Raw genomic sequence first — 26,237 nt, forward strand, 5'->3', positions numbered from 1 at the left:
TGAGGAGGTATGTTGGGAATTTGCAGCTGATGTCAAATTTCTTGACACTTGATATCTAGCTTATGTACTTTACAAAAGCTTTCTACTGGAGTTTCAGCAGCTAGACAGCTACACACTAATTATATATTTTTATGGTATTTACAATTTCATTTAGTCTCCTTCCTTCTATTTGAAAGAGCAGAGCTTTCTATTTTAACAAGTATATGCACATTTTTCTTACAAAACTGAGGGTATTTGTGCACTGTATTTCAATATAAATTTTGAAAGGGCAAAGTCACAAAGAACTCAGCTGTAAAATTAAATAATTTGGTTACATAATGCTGTAGATATTTGCTCCTATTCTTGTAAAATTAGCAGCACAAAGGTAGTTTTTGTTGTCAAATTAAGTTCTAATGGCTCTACAAGAAAGTAGGCATATTTTTACAGCAAAAGTATGCATATTAAAGATAGAGGAGGGGGTATGTATACATGTACGCTCACACTTTGAATTAAAGTGTACTATACCCTACATTTTAACTCATGATCCTTAACTTGCCTAAAGCAGAAAAGTTATGTACAGGAATTTCTACAATCTACATACTATTCTGCACTGTAGTTTTATCAACACAAATATTACATAGCTCCTATCATATTTGAGTGCATGAAGCCTTTTCTATCAACTCCTAAAACGTAAAAGAATTTTGTCCAATCTAAGAGAAATGCATACATTTGATTTGTCTACATGTTCAAGTAGGTATTAAATACACATTAAACAGCCTGATGAAAACTTCAGAAAAAAACAGGAAAAGAAAAAACTATTATAGAACAGATATGCAACTTGTTACCTGAAACAAAGTTTAATGGTAATCTTCTAGGTGAAACTGCTCTGGGATGCCTTTTACTAACTTCTTCATAAATCTGAAGCCTCTCTTCTAAAGTGCCTATTATCAGCAAATACAATAGATATAAGTAACAGACATAAAAACCTATTCTTTTAAATGTCTTTCAATGTTGAGGATTGGAGTGCTGAGATTTAATTGAGCTAGACTCCTTATGTAGATTTGGAACAATTTTAAAAGTTCAGGTTGCTTTTTTTCCAGTTAATCATAAACAAAAACTGTACTGAGAACACACTCTATATACAAAACACAACTATCAGCATTAATCACTCTAAGGATAAACTGTAAACAGGACCATTACCTTGCACATTCAATCACACAGAGCTGGAGTTTGGTTTCTTTCAGTTACATGTTGTTCAGACTCATCCACCCATTACATCCATAGCTTCAATCAACCCTTTTTGCACAAGGCATCCATTTCAGACACACTTAAAGCACTCAGGGAAACATGCTACATTTCTAAACCATAGGCATACAAAATAGCACACTATACAATCACACCTCTAATTATAGGTCTTCTGGTGACAGCAAAACCAGGGTAACAATACTGCCAGTGTAAGTACTGAGCACCAGAACTCTTTATACCTCAATGTTTAAGAAAAATAAAGCTACTTGAAGATTTTCTGCCCACTCCTCCCCTTTCCCCCATAATATGCTTTGGAGCTCCAATGTGGTTAGAACTTAAACAACACTAATATTTTGCTTTAAAATGCCATTTTTTAATATAAATAAAATCAATTTTGATTAAATATTAAATTCATTAAACAATTTAAAACTGAATGTACAGATCAAGGCTACTATATATATATAAAATATATTTGTCTTCCTTTAATAAGAAAAACAGTTTATCTTGTCACTGAGCTCAGATGTTGGGGAAGGGGGGGGAATCTATTACCCAGTGTCTTCAAGAGATATAGAGTTATAAAAGTAATGCTAAAATATTGTTTGGACTGGAACTAAAGCATATCAAATCCCTAACTGAAGTCACAAGTTGGAGCTCCAGAACTTACCATGGGGGAGGAAATAGTCCTAAGACCACCTAAAAAATAAAGTAGCATTATTAGTTTTATAGAATTAGTACAGTTTTAGTCTACATAGGATTTTTATACAGTCAAAAACTATTGGACTGGTTCTTTGTTAAAAACTACATGCTTTCATCAACATATTTTTTGTATCAGAGAGAATAACTGAGTTCCTGGGTGTTTTAATTTCTGAGACAATAACCATGAGATTCAACTCTATGAATACACCAGGAAAACCACTCCAAGGGAAACACTACACTCCAAATATATACAACAAACTAAATAATTTTCATTACCCAATCACTAGCTGTATTTTCACACCTCGTGAGACCTAATGGTAAAATTTCCAAGAAAGCTGGTTGAGAAATATAAAGCAGCTATAACACCTACAAATAATATAATTATGAGCTTATGATTTATGATGTCATCAGAATAACTCCAATAACCTTTCACTAATTAGTGAAAAACTAAATACAAAGAAACCATTCCTGTGTAAATGCAGACATTCTGGAAAGTTATCACTGCAAAACACTTAACATAAATAGTTGTAATATTATAGTTTTGAAAAATGAGCTATTTTTTCTGGAAAAACACAATAGCAAAAATGTGAGCTGGCACTGGAGTAACAAAGGTTTTAACACATGTGTCAGCTTTAACTTCTGAAGTGCCAACTTAAAAAACAAGGGGAAAAAAGGCATTTTTTTCAGATGGTGCATCTTAAATGGCCATCTTAAATAGGTATTTATTTCCTACACGCCCCTAGAAAGAGGTACCACCTAAACAAGTTTCAAAATTACAATTTTATGTTGTGGCATACAATTGCAGTCTGACAATCAACTGGAATTAGATAGGAATTAATTGCCATTTGGTTTCCAAGTTCACATGTGGCAAGGGAATGTTCTTTGTATAAGCAACTCAGCAAATGCCACCCTTAATTCCAAGAAGATAAATACTTGCTATTTTCATGCATACAAGTTTTTCAGTGAACATTTTAAAAATGAAAGAATATACTACATAATATTCAAGACGAGAAGGTACATAATTTTCTGCCAAGTAGAACTTTCTAATCTAAAGCAATACCATATCAAAGAGGAATTCTAAGTGTATCCTGCATCACACATATTTTCACTGTATCTGCATATCTTAACTTACTGGGCTGTAGGGCCTTTTCCAAGCCTTCATAATAATACCAGTTCTCTGCATTACGCTCAATTAACTCTTTGTACACTTCACCAGCTTCTTTCAGTCTTCCTAACTTGAGTAACATCTCTCCTAGAAAAAACACAGTACAGAACTATGAATTACATCAGAAAACGCTTGTGAGTAAAGTTTACAATACTACCTATATAAAATTGTTCTTAAGCATACAGAGATTCTTAAAAAGAGGCCTTGTTTTCCCAAAGGCATTAGCTGTATGTTACAAAAGCTACTCAAAGCTACCACATACAGAGCTTAGAACACTCATCACCTGTGAAAACAAAGACTACCTGAATGTCTGTATCTGAGTATTTGAAATAGCTGTTGAGAATATCAAATAAACAAGCAACTCCTCCTTCCAGGACTTCATCACACAACTGGATCAGTTTTTATCAAGCTGTTTACTTAAGCCCATTTTTCACACCGACTAACCGCTTTTAGCCAGTTAAACCACACTGGTTTGCTACTGAGTAAATGGTTCTAACCAGGTCTAGCTTGCAGGGAATTCATTTTCTTCACAGCAGCTCACGCTGGGCTGTGTTTTGGGATCTGTGACTAAACGTTCATAAACACACTAACACTTCCACCACTGCCAAGTGGAGACCATTAAGGCTTTGTCTTTTTACTCCCACTCTGCCACCCAGCAAGGAGTCCAGGGTGGACAATAAGGCAGGAGTGGACACAACCTGAACAGCTGATCCAACGGGCCAAAGAGATATTTTATGCCATTTAGTTTCATACTAAGCAACAAAAATTGAAGAGTGTTGGGGCAGGTAGCCATTGCCTGGAGACTAGCTGAGCATCAGTCTATGGGAAGTGCACAGAGACTGCATCAGTTGAGGATCTGGGTTTGATTTTCCTTCCTTCCCCTTTCCATCACTCAAGCTATCTTCATCTCAATGCACAGCTCAAGTTCCCTTGCTTTTGTTCTTTCTATTCTCTCCCGATTTGACAAGCAAGGCTGGGTGAAGTGAGTGGGCAGCTGTGTGGGGCTTATCCCGCTGGTCAGTGTCAGCCCACCACAACTGTGCAAGCAAGAAGTAGATGAAGAACACGTGCCATTACTCACATATATTCAGAATTTAGTATTAGCACTTTGAATCCACAAAACAACTGGGAGTTATTTTTAACCAAAAAAAGTCAACTTCAGTATTCAATAAGTGCATTAGGAAGCTTGAAAAGATAACAAAAACTTGATACTTCAGTCAAAAAGGAAGAAAAATTTATTTTTGTACTTCAAACAGTATTCTTTATGAAATTCTTCTTCGTAAGATTAAAATTGGGTTATAATAGTTCTGATTTATGGAAAGCTACTCTAGTCTACCAATATAGTCTGAGATTTCCTCTGTTCCTGTGTCAACCCAAGACAGACTACCTGCATTCACTACTCACTTTGGTAGAAAGTTATTTACTTGTGCACAAAACTGTAAATCTGTTGGTACCATTTTTCTCATAATAACTGTTATAAATAAAAGACTTTGCATGCTGGGGTTTTTTTCCTTTTACTGCTTTATTGTATCTGAAAGCCACTAGCAAAAATTTCTAACAAAACTGCCTAAAGGAAGAATAATAATGACTTACCTTTGATTTCTTCTACTATTAATTTATCACATATTTGCTTTTCATATGTCTCTATATGTTCTAAAGACTCCTGAAAAAGATCTGCCTCTCTCATCACTTGATTCTGATATAAAATCAGTTCACTATATTCATAATCTATTTTATTAGGAGGAACCTGGGGGGAAGAAAACAATATATCAGTTAACATTTACCTGTACCTCAAATTTATGCAGAATTACAGAATACAAGCTTTAAGCTACAGAACATGATCGGGTCTGTTTATATACAGCATCTAAATATTAAAAACGTAAAACTCCCATTACCCACAATCAAATCAGATTCATTTAAGGATATCCTTTGTACCTAACATTTTAGAAGTCCTTTATTTCTCTTCTTTCTACCACTGTGGCAAGTTAATTAAAAACTGAATTATATGAGAGAAAGCAAAGATCTTCTTATATTTTCTTTCTGAAGCACTTATGCACTACAAAACAAAGTTCTACGGCAGATGGCTGAGGTCTAACAGTATCATTTTCAGTATACCAGAGTTCTAGATCAAGAACCACTTTCCAAGAAGAATGACCCATCCATAGCTTGACAACTGGAATTTTTCTCATAGAAAACTTAGACTATTTCTCTCTAACCAAGTGTTCTCAGTACTAAACTTCAATCCCCTAAAAAATAGAGCACACATGCATACGGAGTTTTTCAAGCAACAGATAATTATTTTTAGGTGTGCCTGCAGTTGCACACCTAGGACTTCCTAGAGGCTACAGTACAACTAGCAGCTCATCCACCTTGCAGCGCTACAACAGCCAAGGAAGCAGCATGACATTCAAAATTACTCCTTTCAGAGATAACTCTCTAAAGCGGATTTAGGCAATGAAAAGTCTTGCCAGAGTTATAGTAATTCTTTTCATACTAAATGCGCTTCACTAATACACAAAATGCTACTCCAGTTGCAAGAATGTTAGAGAGCAAATGCAGTCTCCAGAAAATGCCCAGCAGATCAATAAAACTATATGAAATGTAGTGTTCCAACAGAAATTGAGAGAGACTTATAATCTAACATGATTTTTTACATAATAAAAGATGAGAAGCAGTTGAGTTTGACAAATGTTAATGATTCTTTTTTTCTGTGACACTACGTATTTACATATTTTGTTTCTTCCTGAGCAACCAATGCTTTAAAGTCACATCGGTCACTAAACAGTTTACTACTATCTTCTGTTCCCTGAAAAGAGCTTCGCCTTGGTCTTTAGAGACAAATAATTTAATTAAACAAAAAAACATACACAAAAACCCCCCAAACAAAAAAACCAACCCTCCCCCCAAAAACCAAAAACAAACCAAAAACCACCACCACAAAAAGACAGAACATTCTTATTAAGAATACTGTTCTAAACCACTGCTTCCAGCCCTTCCCTAAGCACAAACTGATTTGACAGGATTTAACATTTCTGATTACATGCTCTTCAGATTTTGAGAGGCAACTTCTACATTATTGCTGGGAATTTTTAGAAGGATTTGCTTTTACATATAAGTGGTCTGAAAGAGAGTATAACTAAATAAAATACTGTAAAGATGTGTGTATCTGACAGTGAATAATATCATTCGAGTACTTTTTTTAGCAGCTAATACAATATAGCAAATGATCACTAATGGAGCATACACCAACTATACATACAAGTCAGCAGGCAGCATGAAATTCTACCCACTTCTCAAAGTAGCTCTCTTATCTACAGCTCCACTTCCATTTTCACCTTTGCTCAATTTTTAGTCTATATTACCCTCAAATAAAACCATTGTTACCAGGAAAACATTTTTAACTGCTCCACAGAATGGACTCATGGAACAGGGGTTAAAGCATGTCTTCCTGTTTATCCTTACTGCAATACCATGAAACAAAACTACGAAGCACCAACTTAGTTCTTCTTCATCTCCTTCTAAAAATATCCTTTCCTCCAACACATTACATGCATCTAAATGCCAAATTCCAGAAGTAGCACAGCTTTTTGGCACATCATAAATTGGTTTTATGCCTTCAAAACAGATTACCCAAACCCCCATAAAAATATATACACAATATATAAACAGATATCAATTGACTTCCTCATTGCTGTTTTGGCTCAGCAGGATAACAAAACAAAACAAAACTCAAATTAAATTATTCTTACACATAGAATAAATCCACCAGAAAGATACTGCACTCACTATCACTCCATTTAAAAAGCTATTTTTAAAAGCAATTTTAAGAAAAGTCCATCTTCAAAGACATTTTGAAATCTCATCAATTTAATACTTTAAATCTGTTATTCATCAGAAGGCAAGCAGTTAACAACCCCAGTAGTTAATCTGAATAATCAGATTGCTTTATAAAGAACAACACATTCTATAAAGAGAATGTCCACACCACTGTTACTGCTGCTCAATACATCCTTACTCCTCCCTCCCCAAGACGAGCTGCAATTATTGAACAGATGTCCAATGTTCTCCTGAACTCAGTTCTGCTGTTTCAGAATAAATTTCTTCCTCTCCTCCTGGACCAAAGAAGGACCAATTTTCAACTGCAGGTCCCCTAACAACTGTCACTGAAAGAATGTGACAAGATGCAGCCAAACATACCTAAGAGCAGACCCCCAAAACTCCAGAGGTTTTCTGTCCATATCTGTATTTGTGGGCCTGATGTGAAAATTAGGAATAAAATAAAAATTAAGTATAAAAAAATTGTTCTGGAAAAGAAAAAAGGAAAAATGGGACATACAACAGTAACACAAACTGCATAGTTGTTTTACACCTCGGTTCCCAAAATTTAAATTCTGAACTGGCTCTTACATAATTTTTACTTAACCTGGGACAGCACAAGCTGTTACATTTTCTGCAGTGATGTCTACCTTTAACCTCATAACCTCTTTTAGACTGAAATACTGTCCATGTGCCTAATTTACAGCTTTCAGATGACAGGCAACATCGATCTTAATACATTAAGAGACAGAAGATTCACCACTTCCAGTGATAACTTGGCCACTAGAATAAAACTGTCAATGATAAAAAGCAATTTATCACTTTAATTTGTTGATCAGCTTCCTGACACTACTACTCCTTTTATTTTCCCTGCTAAGAAAGCTTCCTAGCTATTACTCTTCCCAATCCCAGCATTAGTTTGTACTAAAATCACCTAGGCTTTTTTCTGTTTATGATAAACAAAGAGACTCTCTGCCCTTCACAGCCAGCTTTCTCTCTAGTCATCATATCTTGCCATTTCATTTTCTGACTTTTTTTGACAACAGACTCATCAGTAGGTCTCGATCTCTCAGTAATGAGTGCTTCATAGATAAAGTCCCTGCTTGTCAGAACTAAGAGTGTATTTTACTTTTCACTTACAAGCTTGCTCTGAGGGACAGTTTTACAGTAAACTAAGTCAGACTAACTGCAGCCTGGATCAACAAAGGCAGCTCACTTCCCTCAATTATTCTTCTTCCCCTCTCACCTCACAGTTGTTCAGTTCAGCCAATCAACCCTTCCAAAGAGTGATTATCTGTTTGGCACTTAGGCTTCCTGAACCAACTCTCCACAAGTCAGTCAGTGCTGCATAAGGAAGTGGTGTGAGCACACAGGAAAAACTCAGATTGCTCATTTTGGCAACGACTTGTAGCTAGATTAGCTGCATTATTTTGTAATACTGCACCTTCAGATATTCATCTACAATCACTAAAATGACAGTTCCTTGATTTTTTTCTTAGTTTTATTGCTTGGTCTTGGCTGTTTGCATTCACATCTGAAAGGACAGAGCTGCCTGAGTAATTCAAGTAAATAAATATCATCATCCTACATTACCACTATTTATCAATGACTATGACAGCAGTATTTTATGTAATGTGTTACATTTCTTTGCCTATTCATTAACATGAATGGTAAACAGTATCAGGCCTAATACAGACTGCCATAAAACTCAAAACTCTTCAACGTTTGTGGAAGAGTCCTGCTCACAAGACATCTGGATACTCTCCAGCCTTTCAATCCTCCTTTTAAACTACCACTCTTCTATTGCAGTTCCATGCAATATTCTGTTGAAGTCCACCACAGAAAGTTCATCTATCAAGTTGAATGCATATGAACTACAGGCCAAGAGGGAAGATTTGGGAAGCAAATTAAGTGAGATGCATACCTCCTCAAAGATCCATGCAATGTCCTGAACTAGATTATTTTAACTGCAGGACTGAAGAATCCACACACACAAAACCAGTACATTTGGGCACTACTGTGGAAGAGCCAACACATGGCAAAACTGAGCTGTGAGTTCGCCTGGGCTCTCCTGACCGTTCTGGACCCAACACATTGATTCTCTCTTCCAGTATTTGGGATTCCACCTGTGCCCGCACTCATCAGGGAGCTGGCATAACAAAGTACTAGATGATTTCAAGAGAAACAGAACTACTGTGCTTATATGCATTGTTAGTGTTTTGGAGGAGAAAAGAAAAGATACCACTTAATTGTTTCTAACAATCTCAAAAAAAGAGGACAGGCTTGATGGGACTAATTTTCTATACAACTGTGTTATCCAACATTTGTAGCATATTTCTGTCCTTCAATGCTTAAGCAGCTTTTCCACCACTTGCCTCTGACTGACATGATGCTAATCAACAGTTAAACCAGCTCATTGTAAAACTTCAAGCAGTCTTCCTATTTACAGGAATTTCCCAAATATCTCCAGTTTTATCAGAAAATGACATCAGTGCTTGCGCTCATCTTTGTTTTAGGGTGAGATCTGAGATGGCAGTAACTTGCAAAGCAGACTTAACCAATATAATGCATTCATCTACAGTATTTAAAAACCTGGCTTAGTCACTAGACTGAACAACGTATCATGACAGCCCCCAACCAACCATATTTACACACAACCTTGTAGAAAAGACAACATCACTAACAGCATCACTTCCATTCTCTCCAAGGGGCCAGTGCCACTACCAAGTTCTCTTAGTCCTTGAAGAGCCTCAGTTCCTTATGCAACATTTGCTATTCCATCTACTATCTATTCTTTCTTTCTAACTCGAACAGTCATTTTGACACCAAACTCAGACTGGGCACAGCTGACTCATTTGAGAATGATGACTTTTTTTGTTGTCAAACACGCACAGAACGTTTTTGTTAAGTTTGATTAAAATTTTGTTAAGTTTTTATTGAAATTTATTCTTTTCAGTTTTTACTCAAAGCTGAAGCTACAGGTCTTTTGAAATAACAAGCTATATATACACCAAACATGCAACATCCTTTTTTTTGACCACAGTATATGATCAAGACAAACACTGGTCTCTCCTAGCCATTTATTTCCTTTCTTAACTTAATCCCAGACAGAACAACTCAGAAAGGATATGAGATTTTTGTTTTAAAAAACACACAATCTACAGGTCAGGTAATATCTTAATATTTTTACACAGTACTTCCAAGATGCCCCTCCAGCTGAATGGATCTATAAACATGTTTCTTTTTCTTTCCACATAACAGAATAATCAACACATCCACTCTGTTCTGCTAATTTAGACTTCATCGTTCTGCATTACCACTAACAGAACAAGTCTCTCTCAAAAAAGGTTTGATATTTAGTGATGTTAGGATTGTACCATTTGATTTACTCAGGTCTCAGCAACACCAATTCTGATCAAAGAATTTTCAGCTACACATTCATGTTACTCTGAAACCAAGCAATGATTTTAAGTCTACTATATGCAGATACATACAAACCATTGACAGTATTTCATTCTTTGTAGAGATGTAACGGCATCCAGACTATAGCAGTAGAAAGGGCAAATGAGCACATCCAAAATATTAAGTATTTTCTATAGTTTAACCTACTGTAAAGGGGCAGGATCATCACAGGTATTCTCTAGCTACAAGTCTTACAAACATTAAGTTACTCCACATGAGACTACTCCCATCTTCAGCCCTAACCATTTATTGAGAGGGGGGAAAAGTATTCCTGTATAATCTATGTTTGCTGCTAAGCTCCTGGAAATCTTTCTGCTCCAAGCAGAAAGCTCCACAAATAACAAGTTTACTCCTAATTCATAATTGATTTCTATTTCTAAAGAACTAATCCCTCAGATTCTATCGCTTATACAAAAAAGTGTTCTCTTTCCAGAACAGGGAATCTTACCTGCTGGGTTTTCCTAAACTCTTCAAGTAATTTTAAGGCCATATCATAATCTTTTAGTAAGTGGTATGCAATAGCATATCCAATCCAGGAAGCGCGTTGTGTGGGGCGCAGTTGAAGCAGCTGGTATCTTGTCTCCTTCAGAAAAAGAAAAGCAATTTTAAAAGAATTTTTAACCAGAGTTACCACACATTTGTCATGATTTAACACCAAGACAGCTAACATTTTAAATGAACTTTTAAAAGCCCTAGGCAACCTTTGAAATTCTAACAGCCTGGGGAAAAGCAGCACAATGCTGTTTGATAAATTTGGAGGTTACATTCTAAATACACAAGTTATGGAACAAAGCATAAAATCCATTTGTGGAGACACAGCAGGTGTCATTTTCAAGAGCACCTCCTAAAGGCCTAAATTATTTCCAAAGATAGTACTTTGAAAACTCAGAAAACCCTTTCCACCAGAAAGCAGGAGCTCACTGCCACTGAAAGAGTGGCATTCACTCTCCCAGGCACAAGGTCCTCACACACTATAGCAACACTTCTCAGAACTTCTTCCCGAGTCAAATGATATCCTGGGGTCAGCAACTCTATTATCCTTTCGCATTAGCAAATTCACAGTAGTTAACATTCTTAGTATGGAGACTAACTAATGGCAAGTCCACACTCTAGTCCTCTATTCACATGAAACACACAAATCAGTTCAGCCATTTTGAAACTACACACTGTTTCTGAACAAGTTTTAAGGTTTTATTTATAATAATAATAATCATCACTGGGATTCCAGAATCAGTCATCATGGGGTCAAGTTACCCACATACCAACAAGAAACATGCTGGTGTGTTTCTTACCAAAAAAATCTTCAGCATTTGCACCCAAAACACTGTCTGTTGAGTTCACAATTGCTAGGTAAATAGTTCTACTTCCTAACTTAAGTATGGTCCCTTTTTCTTACTATCTTGGTAAAAAAATGAGTTAAGTATTCTTTTTACAAAGTGACTGGTGAATCCAATTGCATAGAACAAATATTTCTAGTTCTACTCTCAACCTTATATAGAACTTTACTGCAGTATCTTTTCCTGCTTTCCTAAACAATAGCTTAAAATGTTTTTGAAACAGAAAAAGAGTAGCAACAGAATTACTACCAGTAAAAGGCTTCACAATGGAATAGAACAAGAGAAGGCTAACAGCAATAAGTGTGAATTCAAAGAGAATACTTACTCTATACCCTTCTAAATCCCTCATCTGAATCTGCAACAGAGAGAGATCTCTCAAGATTTGTAGGTTATCTTTATCTAGTTTGAGTGCATTCCGGTAACACTTGATGGCTTCGTCATATTTCTTATCTGAACGCTGCAGAAGACCATAGACATGCCAACCTAATGCAGGTTAAGGAACATACATTTACAGTTTTCACAAAGTTTCTGCAGTTACAAGCCAAACAACTTGACATCCTCCTTGAAGATCAGTACCCTTACAAATGAAGACAGATCACTGCAGCCAGACATTACTAACACACTGCAAAATATTAAATGCTTCCAATTATTTTTTCAATGAGATGTTACTGCTTAAGTCACATTCAGAACCCCTGAGCATTGTTATACAAATTAAATTATCCAAACTCCAGACCGTAAAAGTTAGTCACAGACTTACTGTTTAAAACATGCTACCATTAATTACAGTAGGAATTCTTGCTCATATAAGTGTTTTATTCTAACAATTCAATTTGTGCATGATTTCTACTTTTCCTCTCTTGCCTATCTGTAACCTCAATTGGACTCCAGATTTTACAGTAAGGAAAAAACACAGAGCTCCACTTGATTCATCAACCAAAGGGAAACTTGGCATTTTGTGCATCAGAGGTCTTTGTCACAATCTCAGCATCGTAGATATCCACAGCCATAGCAAAATGATCGGGTTTTGTACTACAAAGGATACAGACGTGACTCTTCACATCATTACGAAGTCCTTTACGAACAAATTCATATGCTTCCTCCTTCTTCCCTAAGCAGTTCAAGGTCAGTCCTTTCATCGCAAGTGTCTCTGTAAGAAGTATCAGATACTTGTATTTCTGACTTCCCATATGCCAGCTTCACAGCGCACATATCCTTTGAAGTTGTTACACAGCGAAGTCCCCCATTAAAATACAAATTTAGATCGGGATAGCAACCTAGCACAGCTGAAGACTATTACATGAAAGCATTCCTTTCTTGAAACTGGACTTAAAAATACCACTTGTAGAGCATCATACAGATGTAACACACACAGACAACACAAACTTTTATTAATTAAAAAATACACTTAGCTGTCTTTGAGGGAGTTAACAATAAGCTAAAGCAAATTTAGAGAGCTCCTCAATGTGTATTAAAGTTCCAGATGCAAAGACCAAAGGAAAAAAAGCTGTGGCACATCACAAGAAATAAATCTGTCACAGTCAGTTCCCCTGTTACAGGCTTCTTACAAAGCATTAGTTAAGGGAAGCATATTTACTGCTACCATATTAAGAGTGTAAGAGATCTCAACGCAGTAACAATCAACATTCTGAGAGACACAAGATTTCAAACAGTACATTGATATGACTACTGCTCTCCCTCTTCCCCCATTCTTCAAGGCACACAGTAGACAAGCAAGTTGCATGCACTATGCCTAAAAGCTGTTCCAGACTCATATTTCAGTTTTTTTGTTAAATAAGAGGCCACTTGTTTTGGTCCTTGCCAGAAGATTAGTCACATTTTTCATCATAGTGCTCTGGTTCTCCTCCAACTAAAACCTCTTCCCCAGTATTAATGGCAACAGACTGTGATCTCAAGGTCAGCTGTAATAGCAGTTTGAAGTTTTATTGATAGACCCATTTAACACTTTTTCTGTCCAGTACACATATAAGTGAATCATGACCCAAAATTAGTCAGGGCTGTTTTTTTGTTGTTGTTGTTTTTTAGTTGTCCTACATCCACACTGTAAGAAGAGAGAAAGCCAGAATGATACCTTTCAAATAACATTAAGATGTCTGAGAAAGAATATCCCCACTGTGGGAATGGGAGCAAACTAATCCTGCCTTCACACACAAGGGAGGTACCTGCCCAGCTACACCAATCCATCTGTTTTGCCACCTTCTCACTCTTGAAACTCCTTTTCTGTGACAAGTGCACCTTTCCATTAGATCATTTCACTGGCTTAGCTCTGCTTCAGCTGTTCATTCCAGGCTTTACTCCCAAGCTTCAAAGCCATTAATGGCTAAATCCACGGAGTATGTGGATTGCCAAGGCAGCTAGCTGTCCTGGAAAAGTGTAAGATGCAGCAAGAGAAGACAAGACAGATCTGTATACTGAGATGTTATAAAAACAGAAGTGCTAGCAGAGATAAATGCATCAGGTCAGAGCTGAACAAACCACTCCAACTTTGAAGCAACAAAAAACCCCTACTTTTATCTCTAGGGAAGTAATGAAGACAACAAAGAAACAGCAGACATGTACGGAAGCATGAAAATGATTAGTCAAACATTTCGACAAGATTTGACAACATCAAATAGGAAAATAATTTTACTGACACAGTACATGCAAACTCAGTGTTAGGTTGCTTCAACAGTAAAAAAAAAAAACCAAAAGAATTTTACTATATCAGAAGGAAAGACAGTCTGAATAATGTAAAGGAAACCAGTAATACAGTAAGACTAGAGTATCCTATTGAGGATGTAAATAGAATTTAACAGATGTAAATAGAAACAATATTCTGCTGCCCTGTTTCCTACAATATTTATGAGAGCAGGATCACTAAGTTCTGTTTTTAGCTTCAAGTATTAACAGCAACATTATTACATTTAACTCTGCTGCCTTGAAGCAGCAACTTAGTATGCAGTACAGAAAATTTAAGACTATGAACTAGACAAAATACCCTCCAGATTTTTAATTTATTGGCAGGACACTCATATAATATTCAAAAAAGGCTGAGCTTGCTTTAAATAGGAATGTAAGAAAAACCCACACTAGGATTCTGACCCAGAAACCTAGAAAGGCAAGTTGGAAGCTTCACTGAAATGTTGCTTCCACCATATATTTTCACCTTCTGCACAGGATTGACTGAGGCAGAGTGGAAATCTGATCTGAATGCACAAAGACTAAAAAGCCAGAGTAATTATTAAGTCATAACATAATCACACCCCACAACAAGCTCTTTTCTTTCACAATAGTACGATATAGACTAATAATACATTTAAGCTCTTGACAGGAGACAAAAAAACCCCCTTGAGTCTGCAGTTACCTCCATGTTCAGCAAATTTTGGGTTAGAAAGGATCATCTTGCAGAACTTGAGTCCATTTTTGTACTGTTTTTGTTCGTAACATTTCTGTAAAAGAGTGAAGTACAATCACTGAAATGCATTTAAAACCACAGTACTTTAACATACTATAACAAATGTAGTCACTCATCCAGCAAGGTATGGTGATCAGATCACCAATAAACTCTAGGCAAATATACCTATTCATATTAAACTGCCTCTTCTTAGCATTCAGAACATGCAACAAATACTCTCATGGTCTACTCTGTTATAAAAAAGTATTTCCTTTTCAACAGAAATAGGAAAGGGAAGCAGCAATTCAGAAATTTTTCAAATAAAAAGCACAATTCGAAATCTTGACTCAACAGTGCTTTTAAGGAGAATTAATATCAGAGAATACACACTCCTTTCAAAATCCCATTTCCCTGGCCTACTGACTTTCCAGAACAAGACATCTCAAGACAGGAGACTTTCCTAGTTGCCAATATAGACTTTTGGAAACAAGAGAGAAACCATGAAGTAGGACAGACTTATAACCTCAGAAATTGATACAGAGGTAGCAGGGTGGGAGAATTTACCTGGGTATTAAAAAAAAAAAGCACCTGGAACAGTACAGCTAAGGGCTACTTAGAATACAATTTACCTAATTACTAGGTAAACTGGCAAACAGTTCAACTGGTGGTTCAACTGTGGGAATGTATGGAAGAAACAAAATGTGAATGTGGTTTCCCTTTTCCTCTTTAGGAAGGTGTTACCTAAATCACTAAGGTTTTAGTAATTTAAATCAACTACTGATCACTACAGTGGACCACTAAAACAGATCTGTTAAAACCAGTCAAAGTCATGCTTGCGCCAGTAAGCATGAAAGTGACCTGAGGTCACTTAAGCTTTTTAACTGTAGGAAAACCACCAAACCAGGCTTAACTTGGGACCATTTTCAGTTAATAAGGAATATTGTCCTACTGTAATTTAGATAGCTATTCTCAGGAGAAGGTATGTCATTTCAGTAAGGTGCTTGAGTGCTTTATCAGTGCTTTCTCTCATAGATCATTCCCACTCCATCAATCTTCCAGGACAAAGGCAAAATCTGCGTTAAATTAGTGTAGAGACAGTAACTTCTTTGCAACCAGAACACATCATCCCATTGCTTCACAGGGTAAAAGCAGTACAGAAACATACCTATGCCCACTTTGGGACAATTGGCTAAGGTAGCAAAACAATTCTGTGAGGAAAGGCTTAAACGAAGACATTTTTTGGTTCTTGTTGCCTGAAACTTGAGACACTTGCAGTTAACCATGACTAAGTGCACATTAAACCACTGAATAATTTAGGTCAGCAGGAACCCTTGGAGATTACCAAAATCAACTCACAAAACAAAAGAGAGCTAACCCAGATATTAGATCAGGTTGATCTGCCTGACTGACTTCTGGCAGGATAGCCAGAGAGTTCCCATCAGAAACAGTTATACTATGGAACTTCACATTTAAACAACAGCAACAGAAAAGCTCCCAGTTTTTTTTTTAACTGAGAACTACTTTTAACGTCTATTACCAGAAATAACCTAGGTTGTGGCAAAACTTAGGAGTCCCCTCTAGTGGAAGGTGACATTCTCCAATTCATCTACTTTGTTAACTCATGATGCTTAGTATTATTAGTCAAGAATACTAGGAAAATACCAACAATGTGCTAAGTATGCTTTCTAAACTTATTCAAGTATGCCTAAAAAAGTAGCAATAGTGAACATTCATTCAAGGTTCTACAACTCTTGCAATGTTGAGTGAAACCCCAAATATACGCAGTACTTAACCAGAAGCTATTTGAGTCAAGTGTGCACTTAAAATAGATTAACTACTGGAAAAAATCAGGTCCATTATCCTTGTTCTGACATTTTTATCCTATAGAGTTCAGTCTCAGGCCTAGAATAAGAACTGAAGATAATTAGAGACAAATGTGATGTTTTGAGGACAGACAAGATCACATTTTCTAAAGCACAACAGATGAATGGGAGAGAGAAATTAATGCACTCCACACTGAGAAGAAATTTAAGTTCAATATTCAGTTTTTTGGCTTGCTGGTAAGACAAGCATCCTTAGTTTAGGTTCAGAGAAGACCTCAGAGCCCCAAGTCCAAACTTTAACCAGTACTGCCAAGTTCACACCTAAAACCATGTCCTGAAGTGCCACATCTACACATCTTTTAAATATCTCTAGGGCTGGTGATCCAATCCCTTCCCTTGGCAGCCTCTTCCAATGCTGGACAACCCTTTCAAGTGAAGAATTTTTTTCCTCATATCAATTTTAAACCTCCCCTGGTGCAACCTGAGACCATCTCTGCTTATCCTGAAGCTTCTAGGAGGAAAGATCAACCCCCGTGTTACTAGAGTCTCCTTTCAGGTAGTTGTAGCACAGATGGGCATTCCATAGTTGGGAAGCCTGATGTCTCCATATGTGCTCTCAAGTCTTTTACTTGACTTAATCAGGACAAGTGTGGCTGAAATGCATTCACTAGAATGTGTCCCACTGCATTAAGTCTTCGGTACGCTAAAAGCTCAAGTAAGTTAAAAAAAACTCAGCAAATTGTCTTATCTGTAGTGCTTAATGTGATGTTCCCTATGACCCCTTTATGGCATCATTTCTGGCTAAAGCTAAAACCAAATCATAAATGTTTACACACCTGAAACCTCAAAGGGAAACTGTGGCAAGGCCAAAATGTTAGCCAGAACTTAATCTACGAGATGTTCTCCTGGAAGGATGCTACCCTGTCTGGCAAAAATCTCATTTATTCCCTTTCTCAACACTAACTCAACCACATAACCTGCTTGTAGACTGCAATACAATTAATCTAGGTACCATTCCATGTACTTCCAATTAAGTATCAAGTGCCTCTACACAGATGTCAAATTTGCACTGCATCTGAGAAGTATTGTAAAGGTAACAAAAAACCTACTAACATCGATACAGCAATGAAAAACAAGAAATTCCTGTATTACAGTGCTTTGCTGCATCTACTTAGCAAAATGCCATTCATAAATTCTATTATTTTTGTATGATGTCATTTTTTTTTAAAGACCTAAAATCCCTTCTATAACTAAACAGAAACAGAATTAAGTATCTGAATCACTAGCATTATTTGTAAAACAGAAGGACTTCACAGGTAACTACTCAATCACGTCATTTACATCTTACTTATGTTTAACTATTTACAACATCAGGTTAGTGCAGGGATGATTTTACAAACAACATCTCCCTAGACATAGTATCTGCTGCTTTGAAAAAGGCCTTTCATTAAGAGAACAGTTCTATTTTTCACATACATAGTTTAATACAGTTAGGCAATTTTATGGCTGAAGAACATTCTATCATCTCGGGCATTAACACTCACTTACAAGAAGTCATCTTAATAAAAAAATCTCAACTGGTGACTCAGAGAGAGACTGCAGCTGCAGCAACCAATTCCCTTCCTCACTCCATGGCCCCAGTGCCTCTGAAGGTATTGAAGTGATGTATCATTTCACAAAGCATTTTTATGCGAAGACTAGAGAAAGAGCAGTATCACATTCAAAGACTGAGGACAGCTATTGCACCAAACCAAATGGTGTTAAACACAGCAATCAGACTTCCCTGATCAGCTTAAATGTTTTAATAATTTAAAGTTGTTTAAGATGGTCTGTGACTGTAACAAAGCTGCAGTGAAGTTCCATCCAAATGGTACACCGACCCACCTGATGGTGAGCTTGTGTAAAGGGAGCTTGTAGGAAAGATGGGGACAACTTGTTAGCAGGGCCTCTTGTGATAGGCTAAGGGGTGATGTTTTGATGCTAATAAATCAATTCACATTAGACATAAGACATTTTTTATTATTATAGTGGTGAAACACTGAATAGGTTGCCCACAGATGACCCCTTCCTGGAAACATTCCAGGGGTTCTGAGCCACCCTATCTAGTTGAAGATGTCCTTCCTAATGGCAGGGGGTTGGACTACATAGCCTTTAGGGGTCCCTTCCAACCCAACCTACTCTATAATTCTAGGAGAAATTTCTTTCGTAACAATACTGCAATTTAAAAACTGGTTCTGCTGTATCTTGACAAGAACTTAGCAAACACAAAAGCCAAACCACTACCAACATTTTAACGTTATTCCCCGATCCTACTTGTACAGCTGACATTCTGTTAAGACAGGCCTGCACATCAATAGGCTGCCTTTCCAGAAACATGATGGAGCATCGGAACCACCAATAAGAAAAATAAGCATTTCAAACCAATTAAACAATTTCAACATAGCTGCATAAATACAGCTTCAAGCTTTATTACAAGAACAAATGAGAGAAACAATAGGTTGGAAAAGACCTAATTGCCAAGTCCAGCTGTCATTGAACCGTGTCCCCAAGTGCAGTATTTACATGCCTTTGTAAATACTCCCAGGGTTGGTGACTCAAACACTTCTCTGGGCAGCACGTTCCTATGCTTAATCACTCTTCCAGCGTGAAAATTTTTCCTCATAGCCAATCTAAACCTCCCCTGATGCAACTTGAGGCCATTTCTTCTTGTCCTGTCACTTGTTACCTGGGAGAATATACTGACTCCCACCTCACTACCACTTCCTTTCAGGCATTTATAGTAAGTGATAAGGGCTCCCTTGAGCCTCCTTTTCTCCAGGCTAAACAATCACAGTTCCCTCAGCCACTCCTCAATAAGACTTCTTTAAGACATCAGTTGTTTTAGTCTCCCCTGCTACTGTACTTCCATATAATCCTGCCTGCAGACCTCACAGCACTCAACAGTTTCAACGCTCTTCTTGCCAGGCAGTGTCTTGGCTCCTGCTGCCAAGATTTTGGTGTAGAACTCAGGGAGGGTTTTGGCAACACCTAGGAATCATAAAAAAAATTTTACTCATGTTCTCAATGCTCTGCAGAACTGATGGAAGCGCTGCTTAAAGAACGAAACCAAGGACTAAATGTGGAATATGAGAGCCTAGGGAGAAAGGACAAGGCTTACATATCAAGCCTTATGGAAAGAATGTTGGAAGTCAGATATGCTGGAAATCTCCCTCAGTCACAATGGTGATAAAGTGCAATAGTAAAAAATTCTCAGAGTTATCAATGACACAGAGTTTGATCAGCATCTTTTCCTGTAAGATGACAAGTGCTTTGGGGCTGATCAAATTACTGATACACATTTCTGACCAAAACCAGGCACAATCAATACAGCAACATCAGAACACTGTCAGTATTCTTCACTGGCACCTAACACCTGGACCTTTTAAAAAGCCTTGTTTTACTGCACATCTATAAAACAACGTCATAAAACAGACCATCTATTTCCTACAGAAGCTGACAAAATTAGTTAAGTACCTTAGCCAAATTTTAGACAACACTCAGCTACTGCTTCTAAGCTAATAAATAATTATTAAATTATTCACCAGTTTGATAGCAAGGTCTATCTTGTTTGAAGGAGCTCAGCATCTGCGTTGGAAATGCTCCTCATATTACAAACTGTATGGGTGTTTGCAGTACTGATTGAAGTACTGCAATACGAAAAGAAAGCATCATGAGACCACTTAAGTTCAGAGACAGACGAGAAACCTCTCCATGAGGTTTTCCAAACAGCATCCCTCTCTCCACACTGACTTCAGTTCATCGATTTTTTAGAAAATTAAAACGGCTTCAGTTCACAGAGGCCACAAAAGTCCTATCTCAAGCATCTTAAATTTCTAGTTCCAGAGCAACAACATGTTTTTCTACCCATTCTCCATATCCTACCAGGATTTTATATATGCATGGCCACCCCATGTCTGCTATTACTCTGCTGGTAAGAGCAGTTAGCCTCATCACCTGAAATAAAAAGAGGAAGACATCCCTGCTTGCTTCAATTGTCAAAATGGACAGGCCACATCGTTCTTCCCCAGACCTGGGGACTTAGCAATGCAGAACAGTGCTGAGTCAGAACACGGACACTGGTGTACCACAGAACAAGCAGCCAGGACTACATGGAGGTAACATTTTAATCAATGTATTCATGTCACAGTAAAAGCTAAGCTTTCACTACCATGATACTCTGTATACAACAACAGCATTTTTGTCCCTTAATGAGATTTTCACCATTTTTAAAGTTCAAATCATAGGAAGACACAAAACTTGGTACATAATGCAGCTGGTAGTAGTAACAGTCATAATCACTGCTGTTTGTATTCTTTATAATTCACAGAATAAAACTGATATTGTATTTATTATGGGAAAAACATGTACAATAAAAGAATGTTTTCCCACCATTTATTGTCAGAGACTTCTTTAACAGCCCTATAAACTACACCCCTTTCAAAAGCAGAAGCTATTATCAATAAGCTTGCCTTAAATTAAGATCTAGGGTAATTTTGTGCTGTGCACACACACTCAATACAATCTGAATTCCTAAAATATCCTTTGCTTCAAAAGGACAGAACCAAGAAAACAGAGTAGAAAGAGCTCTTATGACAAGTACTTCGCATTTGTAACTTTTACACTTCTTGACTTAATACAGTTCCCTCCTGTTTATGAACACGTGTGTGCCCCTGCAAAGCAAAAACCCTAAAAGCAACACTAAAAATGAGACAAGTCATAGCCCTGACAGACATTTTCCAGTAGTTTTCAATCTGCACTCTGTGTAGAAGTACTGAAGAGACCTATCTGCCACATCTCCTGGGATGAACTGCAATTTGCTTAGGAAGAACTCAGACTAAGCAGGTGGCTCCACAACCTAGTGGAACTGCATCTGAGAGCAGTTAAGTAAATGAAACCATGAACACCAGCACTGTTTTGTGGGATCTGATACAATACATAGTAAAACAAACATCAGGCTTCAAAAGTTACCATTTTTTAGGTATCTTCAAGCAAGTTCAGAGACAATCACCAACACAAGCCTTCAACATTAAATTAATCTCAACATTCCATACTTAACACAGTGATTCAGTCAAAAATCACATGAATCACAGCAGATCAGAGCTGAGATCACATACACCTGGTAAAGGCCACTAGAGGTAAGATACAAGTGCTGGATGCAGAGAGAAGGGCTCACAAGTAAGAGAAGCTCTACTGCAATTCTCACCAGAATGTTCTCAGCCTCCAGTTATTTGTGCCACACCAACACTCCAAGCAAAAAGGTTTATCTTCACTCACAAAAAGAGTAAAGAGGGTCCCCACCACACAGCCCTCAAAATGTCCAAACCTTTTTATATGGCTAATACATCATGCAGCAAAGGGTTCCACAGTATAACCACCTTTTTGTTAAGAACAACTTGTTTGGAACCTGCTACTTTGCAGCTCCCATTTCTATCAAAATGAATCATGACAGCTTAAAGATAGGCAAGTACCTACTTAGCTTCTGAATCTTCTGTTAAGTTCTTTCCCCCTCTAGAGGTAATTTCATACTCCTGAGGAGGCTTGGGGAAGGAACCAGGGGAAAGACCAAAGCACACTGCATTGCAAACGTAGACTCGCAGTGTACTTAGGCAGTATCATAACACCATATTCCTTTTCCCAGGATTCACCAGTTTCTAGTGTATAGGGGAAACTGCCTTAACAAAATTTCAAGTATGTCTAAAAATCTCAAATCTTAGGCCAATCCATCTCACAGCCCATATGAGGTCTGTATTAAATAAGGATTTCCAAGTCTTACATTCATCTACAACCAATTTTACTTGTTATGAGTCAACTTGCTCCAAAAATATGGAAGCCTTCAGGTAGCCTTCACTTTTTGTGCCACAAATAGTTTGGAACTGAACATTTCTTGCTATTCAGTGCTTGTTCTGTTCCATCAGCCAAATAAGAAAAAAATGCAGCATAAAACACAAAGGGGCTTAACTCTGAAAAATTACCATTTTTTAAAAAGAAAAGTATGAATAAAAGGCCAGAATGAAGAAACAACCCACAGCATTCCACAGAAGCCTGCTTTCTGAGCCTTGCATGACAACCTTCATAAACTCTTTTTGAAAAATTAAACCAAGGCTATCTGGGATAAAGTCTTTTCCAAATGAGACTCTCTCAAATCACTGACAAATGTGAAGTGTGACTTTCCCTTATGAAAATCTCACTGACTGTTACCATTAGTCTGGCATCTATCCTCCACAATTCTGTCATTTCAGTAGTTTGCAGCTGGCCAGGCACCCCAGCCACCTCATTTAAAGTCCATACGGAGGGAAGCGCCTACACTCTTCCTAGGCTGCCTGTCCTCAGCAGCACAAGCAACAGCCACACCAGCAATCAGCCTTAAGTTACACCTGAAGATTTGAAGTGACTGCTACAAACTCCTTTCTTAAAAAAGGGATCTTCCGCTGCTCCAGTGGTGGATTAATATTGGCTACCTCAGCTATGGTATTTATCTCATTTGGGAGGCCATAATTAGCATAACAACATAACTTCCCAGTTAACGAGTTTAATAGCTCAGTAACTCCCCCACATCATTCCTTAGAGACTGACTAGTTGCATGCTTATAAACCATTATTATTTCATTAATTTTTTAAAGAGCTTTCAGAATTCTATGCATAAGAATTAATTAAATCATACAAACACCTGTATAATTATATTTTATCAAAGAATAAATCTCTTAAAGTTATTGAAGAAGTTGGAGAACAAAAAGGACATTACAGAGAAGTTGAACAAGTCCTCAGCCAGGGCACTTTAAGTAATTTCTAACATTTCCTTACCCTAAAAAATGGAAAATACATGCCTGAATGAACTGAGCAGCAACAACTCACTGCTGCAAGGCTATATACTTGCAGACCTTTTGTGTCTTATTAGTTGAAGTCAGCTGCAATTAAAGCAGCAAACCTTATTTTAGGCCACAGCAATATGAGGAATTTGCTAACAAACCAAAGGATTAGTAATTTACAGGCAGGATACTATCCACAGTTCTATTAGTCATGGAACAAACATCAGACCATACCTTACAGAGCATGAGTCTGGGCTGTAACCAATACTTACTAGAAGACAGTAAGCATTTCTTAAAAACAAAAGCAACTTGGCAAGTGAGCCATGAAAGCAGAAGAACACCAAGGCTTTCCTCTAAAGCCTATCAGACTACTTACAAAGACTACTGCCATGCCCTGTCCACATAGAGCTGATTTGATTCCATGAATCAAATGAAGACTAACTCTGAGACAGTTTATAGGATGTATTCTTAGAGGAAGGGAAAAAAAAAAAAATAAAGCTGCTTAAACTGAAACATACTCTGAAAGGCAAGTTTACAACTCAATGTTAAGTGCACATAACAGAAGATGGGGTAAGTTTACTAGAAGTAAACAGCAAAAACATGATAGCAAACTTCAACCTTAACAAGGAAGCTTTTTTAAGTTACCATACTACAAGTATGCTACAATTGCTATTACTTCCCGGATCATCTAACTGCTAGTCCTAAGTCAGTTTGTTCAAGTGCTGCCAAGCATGCAGGCACACAAACTGACGTGGCTTAAAGACTATTTATTCAACTTCTTGAGCAGACTTCCCAGCTTACACTGAACTCCAAGAGGCCACAATAACCAGGGCAGCTCAGACAGCTTTGCTGTTATGTGAGCATCTTGTTCAGAGACCATCGCATATGTTACATACACACAGCAGGTCACCGAGAAGGATTTATCATGATCTCCAAAGGAGTTTTTCCTTCCACAACTGCTAATTCTCTGCAGAGCGTTCATAAAAATAGTCAAGTCTTAATACATGAGTACAATTTCCTTGCATCTGTTCTGATTAAATCATTACATGCTTGTAGGGTCTTATTATGCAGCCTCCCACATAACCCCAGCCCCCAATTTTTGGGATTACTAGGGATACTACGGGCACTTTAAATATTCTAGCAGCGCCAAAGTAAGCAAAAGCTGGTTTGATTAAAAAGCCTTTAGCACCACAAGCTATACTACTAAATAAAAATACTCTGAGACACGCCAAGACACCAATGGGTTCCATTTGTAGTATGCCAGTATTAGTACTCCAGAAAGAAGTGCACCATGAAAGAGTCAGAGCTAGCCAGAAAAAAATTATAAGAAATTAAGTTTCAAGAAATTACACTATATGAAGAGACAAGCCAGAAATTTTGTGATCAACACTGCAGCTGGCCATTACACAGAAGCAGTTAAAGGCTTCTGAAAGTTCTAGAAAGCAAGTAAATTTCTGTATGAACTTCACTGAAGTTTTACATATCTCTCCTCCTTGCCTAAGCAGTGATTTCCAACAGCTTTATCCACTGTTTAGTATTTTTAAAAAACTGTCTAAAAAATATGACCTCCAGAAGAGCCATTCTATAATCAAATCAAAAAAAACTTCAGAAGTGGCTGCTACTGTGAACATGTCTGCTGCTAGTAAGAATAATCACTTAACTGTTCTAATATTAGTCACTTATTTTTAGCAGAGAGAAAGAGGAGTGCTAGAATGACTTACTAAGATGCATACCATAAGCATGCAGTAAGCAACAAATCACCATTAAGAACCATTTTTTTTTAAACCTGCATACTACACAAAGCAGCTAGAAGAAAACAGCTCTGAAGCACCTGCTGAGATAAACCAGCTCCATACAGACCACAGGAGCTTATACAATCTGAACTCAGCTTCCTGAAGCCCAAATGTCTACCTCTGAACCACTGAGTATTGAAACTACTTAACCAATCCACAGAGAACTAAAGAAATTTGTGCCTGACAGAGGATTACTTAGTGTGCTGCACAGACGTCCTCTGCTTGCAGAGTGGTAAACTGACACAAAACACCTCAATTTTGTTGAGGCTGGAACTCCATTACTATCACACTGGCAAGTTCATGAAAAGGGGAGTGTGTTGTTTTCTTGTCTCGGGAAGGAGGAGTGGTGCTTTTTCTTTCCATAAAGTGTTACCATGGTAGAGTACACAGTGATTGAGTTAGAAACTCACAGCTAAAGCAAAGCTCCTTCTTCAACGTTATCGCACAAAACGCTACACCATTAAGTCTCAAAGAGCTGAATTCGCCCAGGACAAAGGAAATGAGACAAGTCCTCCAAAGGACGCACAGAAGCAGGGATACTTCAATCCACCGCACGTCTTCAACTACACTCAAAACTGCTGAGCGAGCGAAGTACTTTTAGCCCGGTCCCTGCACCAAAACCGACGCTCTCGCTGGAAATGAAGCGCAGATGGGAATCAACCAAGCAACAGCAAATCCTGCTGCGC

General features: G+C 37.5%; 1 protein-coding gene across 2 annotated transcripts in view; it reads right to left on the bottom strand.

The window, feature by feature from the left end:
- NAA16 (N-alpha-acetyltransferase 16, NatA auxiliary subunit) overlaps positions 1-26,237 on the bottom strand; it is a 61,234-nt gene that overhangs the window by 34,299 nt on the left and 698 nt on the right. For both annotated transcript variants that reach the window (XR_009208743.1, XM_040091088.2), the window contains exons 2-8: positions 15,062-15,146; positions 12,743-12,847; positions 12,026-12,183; positions 10,812-10,946; positions 4,679-4,832; positions 3,053-3,172; positions 825-920 (exon numbers count right to left, since the gene is read on the bottom strand). Coding sequence is in view for 1 of the 2 variants with exons in the window: in XM_040091088.2 (XP_039947022.1) it covers positions 825-920; positions 3,053-3,172; positions 4,679-4,832; positions 10,812-10,946; positions 12,026-12,183; positions 12,743-12,847; positions 15,062-15,146 (853 nt within the window). In the remaining variant the exon portion in view is untranslated. The remainder of the gene's footprint in view (positions 1-824; positions 921-3,052; positions 3,173-4,678; positions 4,833-10,811; positions 10,947-12,025; positions 12,184-12,742; positions 12,848-15,061; positions 15,147-26,237) is intronic.

The sequence above is a fragment of the Hirundo rustica genome, chromosome 2 (assembly GCF_015227805.2).
Source record: "Hirundo rustica isolate bHirRus1 chromosome 2, bHirRus1.pri.v3, whole genome shotgun sequence".
NCBI classification, from domain to species: Eukaryota; Metazoa; Chordata; class Aves; order Passeriformes; family Hirundinidae; genus Hirundo; species Hirundo rustica.